This window comes from Heliangelus exortis, chromosome Z (assembly GCF_036169615.1).
Source record: "Heliangelus exortis chromosome Z, bHelExo1.hap1, whole genome shotgun sequence".
NCBI lineage: Eukaryota > Metazoa > Chordata > Aves > Apodiformes > Trochilidae > Heliangelus > Heliangelus exortis.
The window spans coordinates 34,297,962-34,324,540 of record NC_092454.1 but is presented as its reverse complement, the minus strand read 5'-3'; the positions used below and the strand labels follow the sequence as shown (position 1 = coordinate 34,324,540).

Below are 26,579 nucleotides of genomic sequence, written 5' to 3'. Positions count from 1 at the left end.
GCACAGATCCTATGAGGAGAGGCTGAGGGAGCTGGGGCTGTTCAGCCTGGAGAAGAGGAGGCTCAGAGGAGACCTCATCACTCTCTACAACTCCCTGAAAAGAGGCTGTAGCCAGGGGGGGGTTGGTCTCTTTTCCCAGGCAACCCTCAGCAAGACAAGAGGGCACAGTCTCAAGTTGTGCCGGGGGAGGTTTAGGTTGGACATTAGAAAGAATTTCTTACTGAGAGGGTGATCAAACATTGGAGTGGGCTGCCCCCGGGAAGTGGTGGATTCTCCATCCCTGGAGACATTTAAAAGAGACTGGATGTGGCACTCAGTGCCATGGTCTGGTAACTGCAGCAGTAGTGGATCAAGGGTTGGACTTGATGATCTCTGAGGTCCCTTTTAACCCAGCCAATTCTATGATTCTATGATTCTATGACAAGCTGTACTTCCAACCCAAAGATGGTAAAGCCATAAAGAAATAGGGTCACTCTGGTCATTACTTATTAGCCTGTCCATATAGTCTTGTATTAACTGGACAAAAAAGAAATGCGAAGGTTGAATTCAGGTAGTCAGTTACCTTTCTGAGACCCTAGCTTTTCTCAAGAGTAGCAAACATCTAGGGCAAACGGACCCTTGAACTGCCTAGCTGTTATGTAAGAGTTTCAAACAGAAAATTATATAAAAAATATTTTTTTTACACCAGTAGCTTACCTGGATCTGAATGCCGAGGCAGTTAAAGACGTCAAATCCCACTTTGGTTCTCAGAATAAGAAGCCCAAGAACAAACTGCATTCCTATGCCTGAAATGACTGGTCTCCAAGCAACCTAGATATTAAAACAAATAAAATAAACACTTTGTTACTTAACAAAAAAGTGACAATTTACTTTATATGTTTGCTAAAGGATTGTCTGATTACGGTACAGGATAGGAGCAGCTGCCAAAACAAGGTGCAGTGGGACTTGAACTGTGAATCACTTATCTTAATGAGAGCTCTGACACGTACATGTCTCCATCTGAGCTAGGTGCTGAAAACACAGCTAAGTAAGGTACAGACTTGCCCACTTCAGGATCAGAGACTACAAGTAGTAGGAAAACAAGAAACAGACTCTTTCTTTTCTTTCTCTTTCCCTTTCCTTTCCCTTTCCCTTTTCCTTTCCTTTCCTTCTCTTTTCCTTTTCCTTTCTTTTCCTTTTCCTTTCTTTTCCTTTCCTTTTCCTTTCTTTTCCTTTTCCTTTCCTTTCCTTCCCTTTTCCTTTTCCTTTTCCTTTCCTTCCCTTTTCCCTTTTCTCTTTTCCCTTTTCCTTTTTCCTTTTCCTTCCTTCCCTTTTCCCTTTTTCCTTTCTTCTTTCCTTCCCTTTCCCTTTCCCTTTCCCTTTCCCTTTGCTCTCTCTCCTCTCCTCTCCTCTCTTCTCCCCTCCTCTCCTCTCCCTTTCTCTTTCTCTTCTCTCCTCTCCTTTCTCTTCTCTTCTCTCCTCTCCTCTCCCTTTCTCTCTTCTCTTCTCTTCTCTTCTCTCTTGCTCTTCTCTTCTCTTCTCTTCTCTTCTCTTCTCTTCTCTTCTCTTCTCTTCTCTTCTCTTCTCTTCTCTTCTCTTCTCTTCTCTTCTCTTCTCTCTCTCTCTCTCCTCTCCTCTCCTCTCCTCTCTCTCCTCTCCTCTCCTCTCCTCTCCTCTCCTCTCCTCTCCTCTCCTCTCCTCTCCTCTCCTCTCCTCTCCTCTCCTCTCCTCTCTTCTCTTCTCTTCTCTTCTCTCTCTTCTCTTCTCTTCTCTTCTCTTCTCTTCTCTTCTCTTCTCTCCTCTCCTCTCCTCTCCTCTCCTCTCCTCTCCTCTCCTCTCCTCTCCTCTCCTCTCCTCTCCTCTCCTCTCCTCCTCCTCTCCTCTCCTCTCCTCTCCTCTCCTCTCTTCTCTTCTCTTCTCTTCTCTTCTCTTCTCTTCTCTTCTCTTCTCTTCTCTTCTCTCTCTTCTCTTCTCTTCTCTTCTCTTCTCTTCTCTCCTCTCCTCTTCTCTCTCTCCTCTCCTCTCCTCTCCTCTCCTCTCCTCTCCTCTCCTCTCCTCTCCTCTCCTCTCCTCTCCTCTCCTCTCCTCTCCTCTCCTCCTCTCCTCTCCTCTCCTCTCCTCTCCTCTCCTCTCCTCTCCTCTCCTCTCCTCTCCTCTCCTCTCCTCTCCTCTCCTCTCCTCTCCTCTCCTCTCCTCTCCTCTCCTCTCCTCTCCTCTCCTCTCCTCTCTCCTCCCCTCCCCTCCCCTCCCCTCCCCTCTCCTCTCCTCTCTTTTTCTTTCTTTCCTTTCTTTCCTTCCCTTTCTTTTTTCTCCCCCTTTCTTTTTTCCTCTCTTTTTTTCCTTTCTTTCCTTCCCTTTCATTCCCTTCTTTTTTTCCTTTCCTTTTTCCCTTCCTTTTCCCCTTCCTTTCCACTGGAATGGAGACATCCAAAAATACTGAGAATGTGGATTCACCACTTACCCTGGACTGGGAATAAGGAGATTTTGCTACACGTTATTTTGTGTACTTACGTAACTTCGATTCTGTTTCTATTACCCTTTTAAAGAGCTTTGATATTTGAGAATATTGACTGTTAGCTATTGGGATTCATATGACACAAAGGCATTTGTAGAAAAATCCGTGGGTGCCTGTAACCGGTTTGTCCCCACACTGCATATTTTTGCTCTGATGCTTTAGAAAACATCTTTGTTTTGTGAAAACTGAGTCTGATAATTTACAAGGCAAAGAGCGGATATGGTACTCTCATTTATTCAGATGATGTTTGAGTAATACAAGCCAATTAGGTGTAATGAGGACCCAGGGGAGACTGCAAAGCACCTGGAGTACGTGAGTTTTCACCTCAGTTGGAGACAGCAGCAGCTGCAAAGGATGGGGAAGGGCAGGTCTGTTATTCCCTGCTGAGGAGACTTTTCCCATTAAGAAAGTCTCAGCACTGACACAGGAATTTTGCAGAAGTGTTAGTGAGACTTGGTGACCTGGACAATGACTTGTATATGACTCATGAAAGCATGTGCTGTATGCTAGGCATGCACAAAGCTGAAGTTAAGAATTGTGGTGGTTTCAGTAACCCTTCTATAATACCACATCAGTACAGAGTAGACATCTCACCTGAAAAATTAAAATTACTAGCATTGACAAGCCTATGGAAGTGTGTTTAGGGGCCTCAGCCCCTTCTCAGCTACTACATTTGCAGTGTGAATCAAAGTTGTGAGGGATTAAAAGCTACATCAGTGAACCACAGCTCCAGTTCCATGCAATTTACATTAATGTGATGACAATGTCCTCAAAAGATTGCTTGTGATGTCTGAGGACTGTGATGTATCTCTTGTGGGTGGAAAGCATAGAGAAGGCCTGTCTCAGCTTACACTGATGCTCCAGAAGCAAATGAAGAAAAAAGAAAAAGGAAAAGGAAAAGAGAAAAGAAGGAAAAAGGAAAAGGAAAAGGAAAAAGGAAAAGGAAAAGAAAAAGAAAAGGAAAAGAAAAAGAAAAAGAAAAAGGAAAAGAAAAAGAAAAAGAAAAAAAAAAGGAAAAGGAAAAGAAAAAGGAAAAGGAAAAGGAAAAGGAAAAGGAAAAGGAAAAGGAAAAGAAAAAGTAAAAGAAAAAGAAAAAAAAAGAAAAAGAAAAAGAAAAGAAAAAGAAAAAGAAAAAGAAGAAAAAGAAAAAGAAAAAGGAAAAAAAGGAAAAGAAAAAGAAAAGGCTAAGGAAAAGGCTAAGGAAGAGAAAAAGACAAATAAAAGGAGGAGGAGAAGGAGGGGGAGAAGAAGGAGAAGAAGGAGAAAAAGGAGGGGGAGAAGAAGAAGGAGAAGGAGAAGGAGAAGGAGAAGGAGAAGGAGAAGGAGAAGGAGAAGGAGAAGGAGAAGGAGAAGGAGAAGGAGAAGGAGAAGGAGAAGGAGAAGGAGAAGGAGAAAGAAAAGGAAAAGGAAAAGGGAAAGGAAAAGGAAAAGGAAAAGGAAAAGGAAAAGGAAAAGGAAAAGGAAAAGGAAAAGGAAAAGGAAAAGGAAAAGAAAAAGGAAAAGGAAAAGGAAAAGGAAAAGGAAAAGGAAAAGGAAAAGGAAAAGGAAAAGGAAAAGGAAAAGGAAAAGGAAAAGGAAAAGGAAAAGGAAAAAAAAGAAAAGGAAAAAGAAAAAGAAAAAAAGAAAAAGAAAAAGAAAAAAAGGAAAAGGAAAAGGAAAAGAAAAAGAAAAAGAAAAGAAAAAGAAAAGGCTAGGGAAAAGGCTAAGGAAGAGAAAAAGACAAATAAAAGGAGGAGGAGAAGGAGGGGGAGAAGAAGGAGAAGAAGAAGGGGGAGAAGAAGGAGAAGGAGAAGGAGCAGGAGAAGAAGGAGAAGGAGAAGGAAAAGGAAAAGGAAAAGGAAAAGGAAAAGGAAAAGGAAAAGGAAAAGGAAAAGGAAAAGGAAAAGGAAAAGGAAATCTGCATCAAAGCTGGAATGAAGGATGGGCAGTGGCCTCCCGAAGTAGTGAGAGCCAGGTGCTGGTACAGCCCCACCCACCCATGCTCCACAAGATGTCAGAGCAAAATTTCTTTTAAACAGATTACTGAGTTTTGTCAAGCTTAAATTTTGAATTTCTCAGGTTTTCTGTTACACTTATTGAACTTACTGTTAGGGTAGGGCAAAAAAGTTTGAGACATCAAACAAACAAACAAACAAACAAACAAACCATAAGATGAAACAACAAAATACTCACTCTGGTTGGATATTTGGAAAAGATAACCATCAAGAGAACATACATCATAAGCCCACCAAAGGAGATCAGCTGGTGAGATCCCTGTTTTGCTGTGTCAAATATGAGCCAGCATGTGACAATTAAAGCAAGACCTGCACGCAACACCCTAGGGAAAAAAAATAGACGTGGCAACCTGAAGAAGACCTGATATTTCTTCCCATCCACACAGCATTTACATCTCTGTTTTGAACAAACTTCCTGAGCAACATACTGAGCTGGAACATATAGCTGTAAAAAAGCAGGAACCTGCCTTTGCTGATGAAGCTCTCAGCAACATCCCTTAATGGCATACAGAAAGGTCCTCCAAATATGTCCCCAGAGTCAGAATGTGGGGGAAACCCAATGAAACATAAGTAAGCCTTGTCTGAGTGTTATTTCTATTAAATAAAGTGTGAGAAAATACCTTCCTTTCTGACTCCATCCTCCTTTTACTTTTCTAGGCTTTTCACAGGCTTTTTAAAAAATGAATTGAGCTGTGCTGTTTAACTGGCAGGCTTATGAAACACATGCTATTGAGGAGCAGGTTATAAACTTACTTGTTTACTTCTTCGCCACAGGCTGTAATCTATTTTGAAAAATAACTTTTGGTCTCAACAATTTTAGCTATAGCAGAAACAATGACAAGCACCATGAGTATGTCTGTGGACAGTGTTTCTATCATCCCCACTATAACAGAACCATATTCACCTTGCATAATGAAGGTAATTATCACATCAACAGCCTCAGAGACCAGGAAATACATCCTTCTATTTACAGAGGCAAAAACTAGTTCCAGTTCTTTAATTTATTGGGTCTAACAGTTTTTTATTTTCCACTGATTTCAATGGTACCTTGATACCCAAATTCTGGTTTTAGACATGGATCAGAAACATTGCAGTTCAGCTGCTCAATATGACTTTCCATTGCAATGCTGAATTATACTTTCTACACCTGAGAGACTTTCTGTTTCTTGGAGGAATCCATGAGTACAGTTAAGCACTTACTCTGGGATATTTCAAGACTGCAGCCCAGGTAGTACAGCATTTACTTATCTGCTTGCCAGGGCTCTCCTGTTCTGCTTGCTCCTTCCACCACAGAGGCTGACAGCTAGTCTAATGAGGTGTCTCTGTATGATTACTCTGTGGCTCCTATATAGCAAATTTCTTTAAAATTCCTAGTCATGTGGCAAAACCACTTCAAAATCTTTCTGTGCTCCTAATGACTCCTATTTAGAGCTCTTTCTCTCTCAGATAGAAGGTGATCAAGCTGAGATAGAAGGTCGATTTATTTATTTTTTTTAATGAGATTTCATGTGGTCTTTTCTTTGGTCTACAAGCCTCCTTTGGCTCCCCATTTTCCCAGGAATAACTTAAATATTCCTGGTAACTGCCCAAGGATGCTTTGCAATAAGCATGTGAAAGATCTAAGTATCTACCCTTTACCCACTAATGTCTACCATCCCAAACAAGGTTATATGGTCTTAGGACACTAAATGTGGTTGTCATGTTGACATTCCAGAAGCCCAAGTAAAAATTACTATGGGGATATGGGAGGAAGTAGTGTCTGGACAACACACTTCAGTCTTTAGCTTGCAAAATTATTTCAGAAGACTACAACACACATGAACTTCTGTGAACATGTTCTCTTGCAACCACAAATTTGTCCCATCTTATTTTGAATAATTTTTTCACTTTTGGTCAAGATTTTTGAAACCAGCTACTGCATTGCAATCTTGAAGCTGTGCCTGACATCTGTATTTTTGGTTCCACTGCAATTTGTATGATTGAGCCATCTCCCTGTGCTTATGAGAATGCAGACTGAGATAAAACTGTAGGGGTAAACTGACTAATGCTTTGTCCTTCTGGATAAATAGGAAGTAATTAATACTTACCATTTCAGCCAAAACCACTGTTTCTTCAGATATCTTTCTACAGGAGAAAAGAATGCAGAAATTCTGTCTTCATATTTAGCTATTAAAAAATCCCAGAAAACAAAGAAGATGGCTAGAGCAGTGATGATCAACAGTGGCAAGGCTCTCTGAAAACTGAAGATGCACGCTGCAGTAACTACTACCAGGTATGCTGTCACAGGAACAAGAATATACATGTCAGTTAGGTTGGTCTTTTTAAGAACAGAATAAAATATTAGATTTAAAGAATGTTGTTAAAGTCAGAACTGTGTTTAACTTCTAAGTGCTTTTATAACCCAGCCTAAATACTGAAAGATTTTGCTTTCAAAGACAGTATTGTTACCATATGCTTACTGATATGAAAAGTGGCTTTCATTCTGTCAAAGCAGGATATATGCTTTGGTCAAGACAAGTTCATATCAAACACATTAATCACTTGGGAAAAATTACACCTCTATGGGACGGATTTTTCCTGTGTAAAAAGTGCGAACACAGGGTCTTGTTCCATCTTTCAGAGAATGATGAGTTGTCCAATAAAACTAGAACACTGAGAAACATTTGCCAATTGCCCAATTTGATGGCTTTCTCAAGTAACTGGGGAAACTTAGAAGTAGTTTGTTCTGTAAAGTGCCTATGAAATGCTTTGTCATTTGGTAGGTTCATTGCTAATACATCCTGGCCAACCCTATATCCAGTTTCTCATAAATATTAATCTGATTTTGCCTATGGTGAGTAAGAAACAATTGATTTTCTCAAGGTAAGTTGTTTTTTTATAGATTAGGGTATGAAACCCTGACATACCCTTAGGGCTCACTTCCTTGAGCCAAGCTAAGTCTACCCTATGAAACTGACAGATTAGCTGACGCTTGAAGGGCAGGTTATTCAGCATGCAATTAGATCTTTTATAAACACTTGATGGTATGCTGATACCTATCACACAAACATATTTTAGGCCTTTGTGTTCCCAGTGGTCAAGTAGGAGGATATCATAAAGAAATTGGGTGAAGTGGAAGGGAAAAAAACAACCTACTGATTAATGAGGAAAGGCACAAAGAAAAATATCTGAATAACTTTGCAGTCATTGACGCAGAATAAAACACATTTCCTCTACCAAACATTTGCTAGGTATCAAGTGATAGTGAGTGATACTGGTCAGAACAGAAAACTTCTATTTCTAGCCTGCTGATATAAGTCCCTTCTGGGTAGGTGCCTGACTTTTTAATTGTGATTTCTATGGGTCTATGGGTAACAATGAGAGAGAAGGCAAATAAGGCGAACATCCTGTTGGGTATCTGTTATGGACCACCCAAACAGGATGAGGAGCCAGATGAGGCATTCTACAAGCAGCTGGAAGAAGCCTTGAAACCACTGTCCTTTGTTCTAGTGGGGGACTCAACCTACCAAAGTCTGCTGGAAGCATAATGTAGCAGATAGGAGACAGGCTATGGAGGCGACAGTTCCTCAGAGTATGGAAGATAACTTCCTGACACAGCTGGTAAGCCAGCCTACCAGAGGGGGTGCCTCACTAGATCTCCTTTTCACAAACAGGGAATGACTGGTGGGGAATGCAGTGGTAGGAGGCCATCTTCAGCTTAGTGACCACAAAATGGTCAAGTTATCAGCCCCAGGTAAAGCAAGGAGGGGGGTTAGCATGGACTTCTGAAGGGCAGACTTCAGCCTGTTCAGGACACTGAATGCCTTGGGAGGCAGTCCTAAAGGACAAAGGTGTCCAGGAAAGCTGTTCAAGAAGGAAATCTTGAAAGCACAGGAGAGGCCTGTCCCCATGCACTGTAAAACAAAATGTCAAGGAAGACAACCAGTTTGGCTGAATAGGGAACTTTTACCAGGACTTAGGGAAAAAAAAAGGAGAGTTTACCTCCGTGGAAGAAGGGGCAGGCATCTTGTGATGAGTACAGAGATTATTAGAATATACAGAATTAGGTCATATAGAGAAAAAATTAGGATGGAAAAAGGCAAGGTAGAGTTCAATCTGGCTGCTGCCATAAAGGACAACAAAAAAAAGTTTTTACAGATATATCAATAATAAAAATAGAGCCAGAAAAAAATCTCCATCGCTTATTGGATGCAGAGGGAAATGTTACAACCAAGGATGAGGAAAAGGCTGAATGAGTTAATACCTTCTCTCCCTCTGTCTTCCTTAGTCAGACCAGCCACTGCCAGAGTATTCAGTGCACTGAGCTGGATGACATGGATGGAAAGCACCACAATCCCTCCATTATTCCAGAGGAAGCAGTTTATGACCTGCTACAGCACCTGGACACTTAGACACCTATGGGGCTGGATGGGATCCACTGGTGGGCAAGAGATGGCAGAGGAGCTGACCAAGCCTCTCTCCATCATTTATCAACAGTCTTGGTTAACAGGGGAGGTCCCAGAGGAGCGGACACTTGCCAGTGTGACATCCACCTACAAGAAAGGCTGGAAGGAGGATCTGAGAAACTATAAGCCTGTCAGCCTGACCCCATTGCCCAGAAAAGTTGTGGAGCAGTCCATCTTGAGTGCACTCAGATGGCAACTGCAGAACAGGCAGGGGATCAGGCCCAGCCAGCATAGGTTCAGGAAAGGCAAGTCTCATTCTGTGACCAGTTGACCTGCCTAGTGGACAAGGGGAAGGCTGTGGACAACACAGCCTGGACTTCGGTGAAGCCTTTGACACCATCTCCCACAGCATTCTCCTCAAGAAGCTGGGGGCTCATAACATAGACATGTATACCCTTTATTGGGTTAAAAGCTGGCTACAGGACAGAGCCCTGAGAGTTGCAGTCATAAGAGTTAAATCCAGTTGGTGACCAGTTGCCTGTGGTGTTCCCCAGGGCTCAGTTCAATGTCTCCATTAATGATTTTGATGAGGAGACTAAGGGCTTCCTTAGCAAGTTTGCAGATGACACCAAGTTGGGTGGGAATGTTGATCTGATCAAGGGTAGGAAGGCTCTACAAAAGGACCAGGACATACTGGACCAGTGGGCCAAGGGCAGTAATATGAGGTTTGAAAAGGCCAAGTGCCAGGTCCTGCGCTTTGATCACAACAACCTCATGCAATTCTACAGGCTGGGGGAGGAGTGGCTGGAAAGTTGCCAAGCAGAAAAAGACCTGGGGAGTGCTGGCTGCTACCCAGAAAAATGTAAGCTATCAGTGTGCCCAGGTGGCAAAAAAGGCCAACAGCATCCTAGCTTGTATAGGAACAGTGTGGCCAGCAGGAGAAGGGAAGTGCTTGTGACCCTGTATTTGGCATTAGAGAGACCACACCTTGAATGCTGTGTTCAGTTCTGGGTGCTGGAGCAAGTTCAGAGAAGGGCAACCAAGTGTGAAGGGTCTGGAGAACAAGCCCCGTGAGAAAGGCTGAAGCACCTGCAAGGAGACCTTATTTTTCACTTTATCTTTCACTGAAAGAAGTTTTAGTGAGGTGGGTGCAGAGCTCTTATCTCAAGTGAACAATGATAGGACTACAGGAAATGGCCTGAAGTTGCATCAGGGGAGGCTTACAGTAGATCCAAGGAAGAAATTCTTTACTGAGAGGGTAATCAGGCATTGGAATGGACTTCCCAGGGATGTGGTGGAGTCACCATTAGTGGAAGTATTTAAGCCGTATAGATGAGGCACCATGGGACACGATCTAGTGGATGATACAGCTATTGATACATGTATTTTATTTGTGGGGGATGTTGACAGTTGGATGCAGTGATCTTAGAGGTCTCTTCCAATTATGCTGGTTCTGTGATTATGTGATTCATAGTTTGAGGCAAGTTCCTAAAACTGTAATTTAATGGCCCTCTGGCAGAGGAACTGGTAATGAGATGAGTAACTGGAACTGGTAACTGGAGATGAGTAGACAAAGACTGAAAAACTTATCCCAAATGTAATTGCTAGTCAGAGATGAAAGGTGCTAGAGGAGCAGTGTAGCAAGAGCTGTGCTTTTGTTACATTGAGAACCAGTGGAGGATTTGAAATCTGGAGCTTTTTCTGGGAATAAATTACTTTATACCTCCTTTCAAATGTATTCTTTAAGACAGTCAAGAGATTTTGTGTCAAAAAGAAGACTGGCACATTCTATAATCTTCTACAGGTAAATAAATAAGCCTTCAGCAAACCTGGGTGTAATATACTGTACCTGTTATTAAAATTCCATAGATCACATAGTGAATTGTCATTTTATGTTTCTTGCAAAATTCACAGGCTTCATAATATTTGTTTTCTAAATGCCTAAAAAAATGAAATAAAAGAAAACCAAAACAAATACAGAAAGTTAAGCTGTAGACAAGAGAATAAGAGCAATTTGTACATAAAAACCAGGTTAACCTGGTCAAAATTTCTCCACCAGATTATGCTGCATGTAATTTGGATCCCAAGTTGACAAAAAAATGTGACAACATCTGCAGAGATTTTGGGGTTACTTCTTTGGTGTGATACTTGGAAAAAAAAATCTGGCAGATATCAAATGGGCCAATCCATCTATTATGTGATGGGTTGAAGTTAGTAACCCAGTTCTGGTACCCTCTGAAGTACAGTTCCTCTGTGAGGACATCTGTAAAAAGATGAGTGCAGTTGGTAGTTAAAGATTCATTGCTCACTGATAGATCCACAAAGATTTTTAATGCAGCTGGCCCAGCATTGCTGTGCATATAGTACTGTAAATAGTGCTATGTAGATAGTGATAGTATTGTTGTAGTTGTGCAGGCCTAAGGCTGCACTTCTGTGTGCAAAATAAACATTACTCATCTAAAACATTACTACACTGTGCAGAGATGTTTCTAGACATTTGAAAATCTGATTGCTGATTACATCAATTTTTCATATAAGACTCAACACTTCATGGAAGCTAACATTATTTGTTATATTTGCATGACCATTTCTAGTATCTGCTTTTCCAGTTATTACATACTTAATTTTCATTCTTTTCTCATGTCACAAAGGGTAACACAGAGTGATTTCATGAAGGATGCTGAAATTTAGGGAAATAGTGGTTAAGGGAGATAACACAGTTAAGGGAGATAACAGATTTCCAATGTTAAGTATGCTTGTATTTGAAGGTATTACAGTTACAAAAGCTGCAGCTAAATAAACACCCTCCTATTGTGCGAGCTGGAAAAGAAATCATGGCTATAGCTGTCTTTCAAAAGCAGTGCCTGATACCCTGCTGTCTATAAAGACAATGTTGTATTTAGAGATGCTAATTATCCAGACTGTTCTTGTTTGGCAACTAGATGCAGCTGGAATCAGATGTGCACTGAAATTAAGCACGAATACCCTTCTCTTCTGCAGTAAAAAAACCCAAACTGTTTAATATAAAAGAAATTTAAAAAAACCCACGAAATATTAACAACTCATACAAGCACGCAGAAGAACAGAGCAAGAACATTCTCCTTCATCAGTACAAAGCCTAACAGGTTCTCTGAGAAATCGTGATTGCTTTTGATTTTTCAGTTTTAGTTCTGGGAATTGCTGTTGTCTCACAAATAACAGCTCTATTTTTTTCAACTTTTAGGAACATTAGGTTGCCTACCCAATCTCAGAGAGAGCAGATACAACAGGAAATGAGAGATAGATGCATAAACAAGCCAGAGTTATTTAATCAAATTTACAGTCCATCAACAAACAAACAAACAAAAACAAAACAAAAAAAAAAATTATCTACAGTTACTTATGAGCCCTCTGGGATTTAAAATTGCTATTTCAGGATCACAATTTATGTAATCTTTTTGTTACTCCAACATCTCTTGGTATTTTATTGATTTAGGTGATTACCATATTGGCAGCAGGATATCTTAAATGTTTATGCACCTATGTCATAAATATGCAGCTCTGTTCCGAAAGTTGGCAGAGAAAAAAACCTTTTTATGAGAATTGATTAATTTACTAAGGAAACATTATTTGCTAACAGTTCATCCTATAGGCCTAAAGTGCAGCATGGCTTTTAATTAAGCAGAGATGTTGAAAAAGCAGGTATCAGTTAAGAATATTAAAGGAGTATTTTAATGTGAAACAGTTGAATATGCCAAAACTATTGCTTGCATTTTGTAACTCAGAAATCAATTTTCTGGTCTGCATATAAGCTGTAAGTGTACATTAGCATTTTGAACCTATCGTGAGTCTTTGTTATTAACTGACCAGTCTTCAAAAGAGGCAGTCTCAGACCAAAGACTGTTCATTGATTCCTGTTGAAACAAATTGATGACACATTCAAAATTGAAGCTGGCTTTGCGAATGCCCCTTTTTAAGCACGTACAAGGAAGACATAAGATCACATTAGTGCTTGCTTTTAGGAGAAAATTTACAAAAAATAACTTGCTAGAGGTACTACTGCCTTTTTCCGGTGCTCAACATAAAAATAAGCCTAGACAAAGTACAAAACCAAGTACAAAACTGGAGAGCATGGAACAAGATGTAGCCTGAATGTAATCATATTAAAGTGCCCTTCAGTTTCCAGCCTAAGAGGAGCTTTTGTTACGTGAGACAATTGTACTTGCTGATGACAGAAGAACAAGATCTCGGGAAAAGTAAGGCCTGTGAATTAAACATTTTATGCCTCAGCTCCTCTTAGGACTACAAATAAACAGGAACAAATAAAAATTACGCAGGCTTCATCTCTGCCCCAGTTCAACCCATCTCTGTATGGATGTCAAGTGACTCTTCCAGTTCTGAGGGGCAGAGACCCTGTTAACCTTGTATGGCCATTTGCATGGCAACACTTGCCTTTGCAATCAGCTTACTTCTGGAGAGATGCTGAATACTGACACTGGATGTTTGCTGTATCAAAATTCAGCTCTTATTTTTGCTAGACAAGAATCTAAATGTTTTAAACAAGAAAGTGTTTATGTTATGTACTGCTAAAGGAATGAGATACATCCAAAGATCAGAGAGGAGAAACAGAATATTTTAGTGACTTCTAAATACTTTTGCCAGACTTTTGAAGCATTATTTTAATGTGGTGGTAACTATAAACCTGATCATATTAATGAGTCTTTAGCCTTTATACATACAAATCAAAAGCAGAATTAAAATCTTCACAACTATTTCTGTAGATAACAATATCATTTGTACAGGTATGAAATCTTTCCAAGACAGAAAACACCCATTTGAGATGCACAGTGAGTTGCTAGATCTGCTGATAGAAAGGCAGGTTCTAAGCTAAAATGGTGTGCTGTATGAAATAGTGCCACCATAGAAATCAGGGGAAAAGCATTCTGTGATTTCTATGATGGTTTATATGAAGATTTAGTATGACAGAAAAAATACTAAGACATTAAAATATAATTTCAAATAAAATGTCTTAATTTTTTAAAGTCTTATGCAGGGTTTGTAGATTTTGCCAAAACAACTCTAATCCTCATGCAAAATGTAGATGCTTGCTTTCACTGTGTGTTAGCTTGACCCAGTACTAATAAAGTGCAAAAATTCTGCTCCATGAAAATGTCTTTTTAAAAGCTATTCTATTCTTACTTTACACTGGAGTACATAGCTGTGCAAACTGAAGAACAATAGCAAATCTTTAACTCCCTCGAAGAGGGAGTTAAATGCTTAAGACTTAGCTTTAAAAACAGCTCTTATGGAAATATTAAAGTAGTTAATGTAAAAAAAGAAAAAAATATTGCTCCTTTAATTTGCAAGGCTTTAGATGTCATCAGAAAGGTATAATAATTTTAAATACAGTGTGTTTCTGTATTACACAATTTGCTAGGCAATACAAAGGTCTGTGTATCTTAGGGATTTGGCAGTGAAATTAAGAGCTGTCGCTTCAGGAGTATAAACACTGGCAGCTTACTGCCTAGGCCGGGATGAAGTGAGTGGAAAACTTACTCATCCAAAAGACATTACCCTTTCAAGCGTGGTTGCTCGTCATCTACTGAGTCACATTTGTTTTCATGTAGATCATTCTCAATATTTATGTATTCATCCTCCTGAAAAACAGATCATTGCCGAGGCTGAGAGAGGGGTGCATGCTTGTTAAGATGCAAAAAATAACCCAGATACCTGCTGGCTGCTGTAGTCTCAGGACCTTTCCTACTACACTGAGTAGGAGAAGCTCCAGCTCTCCTTCCTGCCAACAATGCTTACCAGTACCAAGAAAACCCAGTGGTTAGACTGTATCTGTGAGTTTTCCCAAGCCATCCATCACAATTTTGAAAGGTGAAACAATGGAGGAAAAATATATCAGTGTTGCTCAGAGCTGAAGGGGGCCCCATACAGAGTACAGATGCATGCACACCGAATGGCAAGAGCTGCAGGCAGGGATGACCAAGCTGGTATTTAGCCAGCTTCCCCAGCACCTCTCATTGACAGTCCAGACTCTAGTTTGCTGCTTCTCTCCTTGCAGAACTTCTACATGGTGGAAATTTTATGTATAAAGAATGGCTAAATTGGAGGGGAGCTTTTTGTTTAAAAAATCTGACAAATAAATGTATTCTTTAGAAAAGCTGCTCAGAAAAGGTAACAATCCTGTAAAGTGAATTAGCATCTACTGGCTTTGTAGCACACACCTGGAATTTGGCCAGGTAGCGCATTTTCATCAGGAATGCACCTTTTTGCTACCCGAATCCAATAAACCTGACTGTATTAAAGCTTTCAAACCACATTGGCCTGACCTCCACTATGTTTGAGGACTGTGAGGCAGCTGGGAGCCCCACAGACCCATGAACGTTCCTGGTACACCCACAGGGGCTACACTGCCCACTCCACTATGACTTCCCCCAGCCCAGTCCAGACTAGCAGAGGGGAAACACCTGTACCTCCATGTTCAGGACAGGGCCTTTGGAGAAGCCAGTGACACACTTCAGGTGATTTTTGTGTTAAATGGCAGCAGTGTGACCCTTTGTGGCCCTTGCACTGCATTTTCCTCCCCTGGATACTGTGCCAGGGCAGTGTGGCTGTCCACCTACCCTTGGGTGTCTGGCCAGGACCACAGCAAAGGCAGTGTTTTCCTGGGATGATGGTTGTGTCTTACCCTCTCAAGAGGAGCCAGACACTTGTGCTCAGGCACTTGGGAGTGATGGCAGGCTGCAGGTGTGTTTATCTTTTCTTTTTGTGACACTATTATTTTGTGCTCACTGCACTTCCCCAAACTGCTGTGGAAAGCATGGACTTCTGCTGCCTGGCCCTGGCTGGTCTTCTTGATTCAAGCACTGCCAAAGGTCCTGGAAAGCCCCTGGTTAGTTCCTAGAGAGAGTCCTGAACCAACTCAAAGGCAAAATTAACATAAGGCCAGTAATTAAAATGATGTGGAAGAGTGTGTATGTAGAATGCTAGGCATTTGCCAAGGAAAAAACTGATTTGGAGAGACAGACAGGAGTCTCCCTGTCCCCCTGAATGAAGTTTTTGGAAGGGTGATGGTGGTGGGAGCTGTAACTTACAGCTTCATTTCACTTAACTCAATTTCTTTCTCTCCTTATTCTTGACTATGAAATAAATCAAACCTAAAAAACACAAATGCTGCCAGCTACTGAGCTGCTATTATTTTTGGTAACGGGGAGCACTCCTCAGCAGCTGCAGAAAGTGGGCTTCTCACCTGAGGGACAATGAGTGCTGATAATATTGAAATATCATTGATACCTCAGAATAAATTTGCAGCATATTGCACTTCTCACAGATTTTTCAAACTACATAGTAAATTAAGGCAGTCCAGCTTCCTGGATCAAAAAGCTATGCTTTCAGATTTACAAATAGATGCTCTCCCTGTGGCACCTTGTCCTCCCTCCTGGTCATAGCTTGAAGTCCAAGTTCCACATCTGCTGCCACCATTCCCACCACCGTGCTCAGTGTCCCTACTTCATGTGCTTCCCAGGCCAGACTGTGCTCCTCCATGGCTTTACCCATTGTCATAGCATCCTCCCTGGGCCAGGAGCTCATCTGGATCACCCACAGCCTGGGCTCTAGCTCTCTGAGTTTGTGAAATATACAGTTTGTCTTCAGAGCATAATATATTTTTTAAGTACTGTAACATAAAAAGCATCAATTGCATCTTTTCATATAGTTTACAATGTATTCAAATATGTTCATATTATTATTAATTTTACTGGCAAAAATGCCTTCTTACATCTGCAGCAGAAGGTGTTAAATCACTTTTTGTCTACCTCTGTGCAGATACACAAGAGACAATGGATACAAAATAATTTTCTTCTTTTTTTCATGGCCAGACATAAGATGAGATCTGGTTCTTGGGGACTGTTTGGCCCTTACTGGGCCCAGCCCCAGGACTGCACAGAGCAGGTGGACATCTGCAAGAAGGGACACAGCAAAGTTCATACTTTACAGTCTCAAAGTAAATTCTTCTGCTTCAAGTGCAGCCTGTCTGAGAAGGTGTTGGTGAGGATGTATGTATCTCTACCACACTTGCACAAAGCAGTGGCTGAATGCTCTCAGCTGAATTTTTTCAGTGGAAAATAGGTTTCTTTGATTAAAAGGAAATGTTCATTCACTGCCACTACTTTTCTCCATTTTTCAACTGTTTCAATCAGATCTGGAAGTCCCTTTATTCTTTTTTGTTTTGGTATTTTCCTTTTTGCTATTTTTTTATTTGAAGAGGAAGGTACAAGCACTGGATCTAAAACTGGACGTGTTTACTATGGAGTCACCTGTATGTATTCTCCTTTTCCTTCTCTGGTCAGATGTATATCAGAGCTGTAGCCTCTGGTTTGTGTTTGTCTGAAATGTCTCCTATTTTGGATGAGGTGCTATTTAACAATATATATGCTCTGTCTGGAAGATTTTATCATTAGACCAAATGTTTCTAACTTCTCTTTTTCCTGCTTCTCAGGAGAAAATTATTCAATAACAACTCTTTGTCCATAGTATTCCCACAGATAACCATTTCTGATGCCTCTTTTGTACCTTGTACAAAGCTGCTGTGATATTAGAGAACATTTTCCTGAATCCTACGCATCCTGTCAGTTTTCTGTGTTTTTTGCTTAATAGATTTCTGAGAATAGAACTTGCTTCTCTGTCAGTTAATGAATTTTAAATCAAATTCAGGTTTTGTTAAAATACCTGTCTTGGATGTATTATCACAGCCCTTAATAACAATTAGTTAGAGTTTTACAAATTTACATAAGATTTTTCAAAAGAAAAGGGAAACAAAACCAACCAAACAAAAAAAACCAACCACCATACCTGATTAGCATGTACGGTTTTCTTATTTTGTGAATCCTTGTGTGAATTGTCTCCAAGTTCTTTTGAATTTAGAACATCCATGCCTTTATTGTCGTCCTGGGGCATGACAAGATAAGAAATCTTATCAGTTCAAATCAAAAGCTGAAAGTCTTTCTTATGTGTTGTAAGAACTGATTCATACTCTGACGACTGTGCTTGCATGTTTTACTTTATTAGTACAGAGACTCTGAAACTCAATGTACAGAGCCCAGGTAGATGTTCAAGTCCCTGCACTATTACACAAAGCTGTGTCAGTCACAGATGGTGCTAGCCTAAGGTGAGTCTGATATTTTCTTGACCCAGACTCCCACGACCTCCCAGTGCTGCCCTTTGCCTCAGGACTGATTCAATAAGTCTACAAAGCTCTACCCCTTCTCCCTCCAAAGGGCTCAATAGCCTATTTGCCCCCCCCCCCCCTCTTCTCCCCAGGCTGTTAGTGCCTTTGCCCCAGCATATCAGCTCTTTATGCATATGCAGTAAATATATATTTGTTTAGTATGTACTTATATTGCTCTTGGAATAAAACAATCACAGTAACTTTAAAGAGAACAGTTAGCTACTACACCTAGCTATACTCTGGGGTATACCTTTTATTAGAATGTACTGAGAGCTGAAGACAGCCATAAACAGCTCCATTACTTCCACTTTTTTTTTTTTTTTTCCTGAAGCTGGGTTTTCTCGCTTCTTAATGTTTTGAATTGATTTCTTTTTAATGATCCATGAAAGTCTGGTTCTTATTTTGGTTTTGTAAGATAGCTGTCTAAACAAAATGTCAGATAACTTGTATCTGCAATTGATATAAATATTCTATGTATCAGTAGAAAAAGCAGTGGTTTCTTAGAGCAACAAGTTACAGTATGGTCATTTTACTGTGTTTTTTTGCACGAAATATCTCATTGTTTACATGTTAACAAACCCAGTAAATTATTATCTACATATTCCAAGAAAGCCATCACTTTCAAATAAACAATACAAAATAAGCTTAATCCTTATAAATTATGATAGAGTAGGAATAAGCAGTACTACTATTCATAAAATATATTTTTCCTCTTGCTGGAAACCTGTCATTAGAAGCAACCACAACACTTTCCAGTAGCATATTTTTATTAGCTGTCTCTAAACTTAACAAAATAAGCTGTTTTCAGAAAATGCATTCTGGAACTTTGTGTGTCTGGGGGCAGAGGAGGGAGTTGCAAGAACCTGTTGATTCACTTCCTCTGGCCCTCATAAACCAGATGCATCCTTTGAAGACAAGTCCTTCTAAGATAAAAGTATCTTTGCATTCTCTCAAGAGGGAGGTAGTTCTGTTTAAAAAGCACCACTGTTATTCATCTGCCTTCTAAGCACTCTGTTTCAGGAGTTTAACACCGCTGCCCCTGCAGTCGAAAATGAAAGCCCCTACTGAACACTCCATTAAGTGCAAAAATAATTACAGCAAGAAGCACTGCTTAATTGTAGCACTAAAATACATTTAAAATACAACATAGGACAGCACAGTGAAGCTGGAGAACAGTTCTGTAATTGACACACACAGCCTCCTCAGGATAGTCTCTGAATATTTCAATACTTGTTGCTGAGGAAGAAAAAGCAGAGAGTCTTAGAACTTTAGTCTGTGAACACGTGAAAAACAGTAAACGTATGAGTTGCCATCTACAAGCGACAGAAGTACAGTGACTGTCCAACCCACTGTTCAACAGCAGTAATGACGAGTTACATTTATAGAGTAATTAAAATATATGAATGTATGAGCAATGTTACAGGAAGCTAGCTAAGAGCATCACTTGATTCCTGGAACTCTAAAAATCCCACAGTGCTGAATGATAGATTTGTTATTTTCTGCAAGAATAAAAAGTGCTCATTTCAACCCATCATACCAGATTTCTGGCATATTCCAAATTCAGTACAAACTAGTTGATTACTATTGGTAACAAGTGTACTTCAGTACGAGACTACTTCTGTTGGCTAAAACCGTCTTTGAATGCATGCCATAAAGCTGAGTAATTTTCTTAAGATTTCACAGCTAGTTCTTCAAGTACAATCTCATCCTCCCCTTAGAAATTTTGTTAACTTTTCCTTGGTGACAATGCATGCTATTTACCTCTACCCCTTGAAGAAAAAGAATTTAATAGAACAGCAGTGCTCAAGTGACAAAGCTGCCTATTCCTTTTTTCCTGTTTTCTCTGAGTGTTTGCTGAAGCAATTCCACCAAAATGTCAGCCTCCCTTGAGGTCATCCTCTGCTCTGGCAGATTGTTGCCTAAACACCCAGTACAGGTAAGAAAGTTTCTACTTCATTTTTCGGTGTCCTTTTCCACTTCCCTGGAAACCTGTGCAAATTCTAACATTGCGACAGAAAATGGGAGTTAAAGCCTCAGGGACTAGAGCCAGCACAGACCACATCAGAAACATGCCAAGCCGCTTCCGAAACTACTATGTCTCCAGCAAGTGAAAGAAAAAAAAATCTAGAAGCTGGGGTGGGAAAACTGTCTCCCCTTTAGGCCAGCCTTGAAAGATGACAGAATTAACCCGTCTACCCTGAGCGCTGATATTATGAAAGGCATCACGCGGTTGCCCTTCTCCCGTCGCAGTCTGCTCTGCTCAGTGTCCTTCTTGTCCGTAACCGTGTGATTAAGCGGGAACGGCACGGAGCTGCCTCGCACTTGTGAGTGACGTGCTCTTTCGGTGGTTGTTTACTTCTCTTTAGATGAGCAGGTCATTTGTCAAGTCATTTGCGTTAACTATGCTTTTACTTTCCCTCCCACCTCCTCCCTGCCTTCCGAAGCCCTGCTCTTCACAACAGCACATTCTGGAATAGTTGGCTTCACCCCCACCCCCACACACCCCCCCCTGCCCCCAGGTACTGATGGAAACAGATCGGCGATAAGAGAGTCCAGGCAGCTGCTTAAGCTGTTCATGGCTCAAGGGTGGGTCATTATGTTCCCTTTGGAGATTAAAATCAGGTACTTCAGGAAATCTGTGGGAAACACACGCTTTGAAAGCAAATATTTTAAGTTAACAAGTTGTATTTCACTGGATTTTGGATTGCAGTCAGACAGGTGAAGTGAAGCCAACCGATTTACAGTTCAGAACTTTGCTATTCTTTTAATAAGTGTAACTGAAGTGCATCCTTCCGGATTTTCCCTAGCCTTCTGCTAGCCAGAGTGCCATGGTTCTGAAGGAGTTAATTTTATATCTTGAGGAATATTTTTTTAATTAATAATCATAGCAATTATAAATTCCTGAAGATGATAGCATTCATTGTACAGGGTAGGAAGGATGAACGTTCACTATCCTTGTGTTAAACTACAGTATCTGAGCTGTAGAAACAGCAGATAAGGAATGTGCCCTGCCAGATTTAAATTCATCTGGCTGAGTCTGTGAGGTGTTTTGAAATGGGCTGTAAATTAGGCTTACCCACCCACCTCTGAGTATATTAATGTCAGTCGTGAGTGGGAATAGTTGGATAGTAGCCTGAAATGCCGGATAAACAAGTTAGATCAGGTTAGAATAATAAACTGTGATAGACTGGCACTGGCACAAGATGGCTGCCAAAAAAAAAAAAAAAAAAAAAAAAAAAAATCCATTAGCTCTCAGAACAAGCAAAGAGGCAGAAAGCAAAATCCAGAAATAAAACTAATGGGGGGAAAAAAATCTGAACATTCTTGAGAAGGTAACAAGATGCACGTGACCTCTGAAATTAAGTTATTCAAAACATCTATGTAAAAGAAACACAATGAGGATGGCAACAGCAAGAATACTAAAAATGGGGTTTTCTCAATATTTACTTAGCCTAAGAAGAAAAGAGCCAAAAGGTACATCTAGCTTTCACTGTTTCCTGTAAGAAATAGAGTTTTGGAGTTTCATGTCACAGTTAATACTATTTTTTTAAAAGCAAGCATGGCTTTAAAAAGAAAGTTTTGAAAATGTGGAAAGGGTCTGCATAATTTCCTGCCTGAGTCTGATGGAGCTAAGCAGTGCAATATCTTCATAATTTACAAAAGGATTACAACAACATTACCCATGAAATATAAATTTATAGTAGTGTCTATAGTGTTTATTAACCAACCAGAGAAGAGCATCAAGGAAGCTGTGGAAAATGGTGATAAACACAGAAATAAATGACATTTTTGGGAGGATTTTTTTTGCTATGAGTTTGTTTAAATGAAATGGAGCATGAAAGCTGCATATTTTAGGGCATTACCACTGTTCTTGTGTAGTATTTTTAGAAGTCAGGATTTTGAAGGAGAACCTTCCTCAAGCGCCCTGCTATGGAAACATGTATTGGATGCTTAATGTATCATAATGCTTCCTACAGAAGACTGGTGATCAATAAATATTTATTAGTTGTTTTCTTTTCTCTGCATTGTATTTATTTTATGCTTATTTTGATTTCCTTTTAAAAGCCAGGCAGTTTTTTGGTCCCACCTACCATTCCATTAAATAAGACAGCTCTTACCATTCCTTGAGGAAGAAGTGTGACTTGTTTAGTATCATCATTAGCAGAGGTACGGATCATCAGTTCAAACCCTCATAAATGAAGGCTGAGCACTAGCTAGGTAAATCCATTCTCAGTTTTTGGGCTACTTAGTTTTTCAGGGTTTCTGAGCAGAAAAATCTGTGGGCAACTAACTAGTGATCCTCCAGCTGGTGGCATCAGAGTTAAGTGAACTGAACCACATTGAAAGCAAGAGACACAGTAGTGTTTCTATACATTATGTATGCCATTATTGTAGATACAGAATGTATTACATTGCCATGTAGACATTTAACACGGATAATCAGAATAGTAATGAGAACATGACGATAATGATTTGGGTTCCTGAATCTGCATGACATATTAAAGGGGGGATGGTGGTAAATATTAAAAACCTGAATGTCTAGATATAAACAGTGCAGCAGTCTTGATTCTAACTAAGAGATAATAAAAAAAAAAAAAGTAGCATGCAGATCTTAACAGTTGCATTGTGGTTTTATTAAGGTGATGCTGCACTGAAGGGTAGGAGTATGCTTGGGGAGAGTGGTAGCTCTACACAATAGAAATAGCTTGCTGTCTGTAATACACCCAAATGACTGTTAGTAACCAAGATGTCCCTCATACTAAAGGGAGAGAGAATGAGAGGTACAGCAGACCTGTGGAATTGGGGTTTGTTTTCTGTTTTCTTTTGAGAGTGGTTTGAGCTGTTAATAAATTAAAAATTTGCTTCTGTGTCTGCAGGATTTGCATTTTTTGATTCTATGCCTACAAACATTCAAGTGGAATCTGTGTAGTAAACAAAAGAAGTAGCAAAATATCAGCAGTATCTGATAAACAATATATCAGATACTGCTGATATTTTGCAGTATCATGCATTGTTTTGAATGTAATTGATGGTGTTAATAGAACTTTGTGTTATGTGGATGCATGCCCACTCTGAAAGTTATCAGTGGCTAACTGCTTCCCAAGGGTTTACTGAAATATGATTGAAAAAGTAATGTGTTTCTGTGCAGTGAAAAATCCTATCATAGTACAGAAGGATGTGTGTTTAAATATGAACAGCTAGTGTGAAATGGAGAAGAGCTCAAATAGTTATCCCCCTTTGACCACTTGTATGAAAGGCTGATTACTCTGTACTACAATCTTTTCAGCCCATCAAGAGTCCCTCTACAACTGAAGGCACAATGCCTCATTCTAGACATAATAAAGCTCTGATTTGACCCTTCATTCATCACTTGTTATCCTTGAATGCTTTGTATTATGTTGAGAGCTGTTTCCTTAAATTATTTACTTTTAAAAACAAACTACCTCACCTACCCTACCTTGTTTCTTTCTATCCCTTTGTGCATTAACCATTTAGTGGTTCAGATGCATCTGAAGGTACCCATGGAGTGGAATCCCACACTGATACTGAAAGTGCTTACATTAGTCCATTTCCAGAACACTTTGTGGTTTAGAAATTACTTTCATTGATAAATATTAGAAGACACAGTATCTTGAAGAAAGAGAAGCATTCACTCTGTGCAAGAAAAGCTCAAATATAAGAAAACAGGAAAAATTATGAGATTCTTTTCTTCTCAGTGGTTCCTACTGTGAAGCAATTTATTTTTCTGTATGTGGAAGTTTACTATTTCCTTCTGTGTCTTATCTTCTCTGGGGAATTACTTATATGTTGTGTCAGAGGAAGACAGAGTAAATGTTATTGTGAACACTTTCTGGTGTCCAGGAAACAAAAGTAACTAGAAAATCTGACACAAGCCCCAGGTTTCATTGTTGGACAGCCTTTGTGATTTGGCATTTGAATAATTTAAATCAAAGAGGATTTGCAGACTCTTGCAAGCATCTGCAATGGACCAGAAAGAAGCATCTGGGGTCCCTGCATAGGTAAGCTAGCTGCATAAGGCAGAACGTGTTCCATAGAGACTGCTGAGGAAAGAGATGATTTTCATCTTAATTCACTGAAGAGGGCTGCACATTAAGCTTCTGCAGCTAGGGTGGGACTTTTCTCTTTCACGGGTTTATAGGCACACACTTTAGAATTGCATCATACTGTCCTCGGCCCTCGGCATATATTTTGTGTGAAAATGCAAAGGTATGAGGCCTTCCTTTATCTCATTCACTTGAACAGAGGGAGACCCAAACTCAAATTGCTTGACTAACTGTTCTGAAATACAGATGTCCTGAGGGTGCTAAATGCCCTAACCACTGGGCTATCATGTTTTAGGAGTTATCTCTCTATCTCCTCTTGAAGCTGTCCCACTTATTGTGAATTATTGATTGGAGTTGGGACTTGACTCTACATTCCACAAATATTCCCTGATGGGCAGATTATCAAATCAATCTATTGCTTGTCTGTCTCTATAGGCCAGTGAATACAGAAGGTTTGGATGCCACTGGTGTTACTACTCCACATACTTAGCACTTACAATGACCTTTCTGTGTTATTTGAATAGTGCTGGTTGATAACCACACCCAGTATGTGCTAGTTGAGCTCAGGGTCAGTGTAAGCATCAGAGACTGTACAAGACAGCAAAGAACACTTTGCTAATACATTACTCTTCAGTACCACTGTCTCTACCCCACATGTTCTGTCTTCTGTAACTAATAGAGTAAGCCAGCCAAGCTGTGGGTTTGCAAATTTCTGATTGTTCCAGTTTCTGTGATGGTGCTGGGATGCTGGACACTGAAAAACAGTAGCTCACTGGTTAGCAGGTTTTGGTGCTTCCGCTTATGAAATCTGTATTTTTTTAAATGGCTGTTAACATTACTTTATGTGTACAACATATAGTACTTTCTAGGTCAGCTCCTTACCTCTTCTCTGTGCTCTTCTTGGGAGCAGAACAAGACAAGTGCACTTACTTCAAGCAAACAAAGATATGCCCCACTATGCTCACATGACTTTTTTTCTCGTATCATTGATACAGACTGTTTTAATGAGATACACATCTGCTGCATAAGATGGACCTCAAAATCAACAGAACTTTGTGTTTCCTATCCCCAGGAAAGTGCAGCAACTGGTAGAGCAGAGGGGAGAGGTGAATGAGTTTGTTATGAGATCCATCAGCCTATGAGAAATTACTGAGTCAGGAGGCTTTTCAAAGGTATCAGTATACGAGGCAGCAGATGAAGGCAGTAAGCAGAGCCTACTACCTTGAATGTGTCGATTGTGCTCCAGCTTTTTATACAAGTGCTTTGTATTTTGGCAGGGCATCAGTGCAAAGTGTGTTGGTGTTATAAAATATCTGCGAGCAGAGAGCAGAATTAGCTTTTTCTTTGCTCAGAGACTGAAATCAGCACTGTTCATTGTTTTTAAGTCCTTCAGCTTCCCCACAAAGCAAAGGAAACCATGCTTACCTGAAAGGCCAAATTGTGCACTCCTGACTGATCACGGGTGGTGTCCTTCAGCTCCATGTGCCTAGCATGAGCAGAAGACTTTTTGGTGAATGTTGAAAGCACAGTGCAACAGCTAGCACCTGGGCAGGACATCTACTGGGTCGCCGAGTAGTTTAGGAACTTAAAAGTCCAGGTATCTGGAGGTCCTCTCCGGTTGCTCAGACGTAGCTCCACCTACTCACTCCCCTAGCACATCCCCTTTTGGCAAGCGTGGGAAACTGCATTCAGTGTTTCTTCAGGCGAGATGGGAGCGAGGATTCCTGCAGACCCCAAGAGACAGGCGTATCTCTGGGTGATCCCAAAGGCTAATGTGGGCACTTACTTGACTTAAGGCTCTCCTCATTTGCCTGGGGGAAAGTCCTTCCTTCCCACATCTTTGAGAGGTCAGCGCAGTTTTTGTCTTTTTCACAGCTATTCTCATGTCACTAACTGCAGTGTTACCGTGGCTCTGTTTTCGTAGTGGTTAAGGGCTTCATCCAGCAAGAGGAAACAAAGAAATCACAAACTCCCAATACTGTGGATGCATTTTCAGTTGGCGTACCAAATAGTATAATTTTAATATCTCCTGAGATTGCTCACCTTTAAGAGAAGAGTTAATACAGGTTTTCTGGATGGCTATTGGCATTCTGGCAAAGTGACGTTCTTAGAGCTAACTATTAGTTGGGTCTGTTACCCATGGTTTTGTTTATCTGTTGATTTTGTATTTACAGTTTGTTCTGTGTAAGTTTACTGAAAGTAGAAGCATTATTACAGATACATATGTCATGTACAGGTTTGAATATCAGACAGGATTTGAATGAAATAAGTTTTGTATTTAAGGGCAACAGAAAAGAGGGAGTGTTCTGTTTCTTTGAAATACAGTAACGTAGTCGTTAGGTGCCTAAATTCCTGACTTTCTACATGGGATGTGTCATGAGTTTTGGTTCGTTCTGTGAAAGAGCAAAAATTATGTCCTGTTGT

General features: G+C 40.2%; 1 protein-coding gene across 1 annotated transcript in view; it reads right to left on the bottom strand.

The window, feature by feature from the left end:
- The window catches only part of SLC28A3 (solute carrier family 28 member 3), a 48,024-nt gene extending 22,274 nt beyond the window's left edge, over window positions 1–25,750 (bottom strand). The window contains exons 1-7 of the mRNA XM_071730842.1: window positions 25,581–25,750; window positions 17,715–17,810; window positions 14,427–14,509; window positions 10,723–10,814; window positions 6,576–6,765; window positions 4,667–4,811; window positions 697–810 (exon numbers count right to left, since the gene is read on the bottom strand). Of these exons, the coding sequence (XP_071586943.1) occupies window positions 697–810; window positions 4,667–4,811; window positions 6,576–6,765; window positions 10,723–10,814; window positions 14,427–14,509; window positions 17,715–17,810; window positions 25,581–25,712 (852 nt within the window). The 5' untranslated portion in view covers window positions 25,713–25,750. The remainder of the gene's footprint in view (window positions 1–696; window positions 811–4,666; window positions 4,812–6,575; window positions 6,766–10,722; window positions 10,815–14,426; window positions 14,510–17,714; window positions 17,811–25,580) is intronic.
- Window positions 25,751–26,579: the final 829 nt, after the last annotated feature.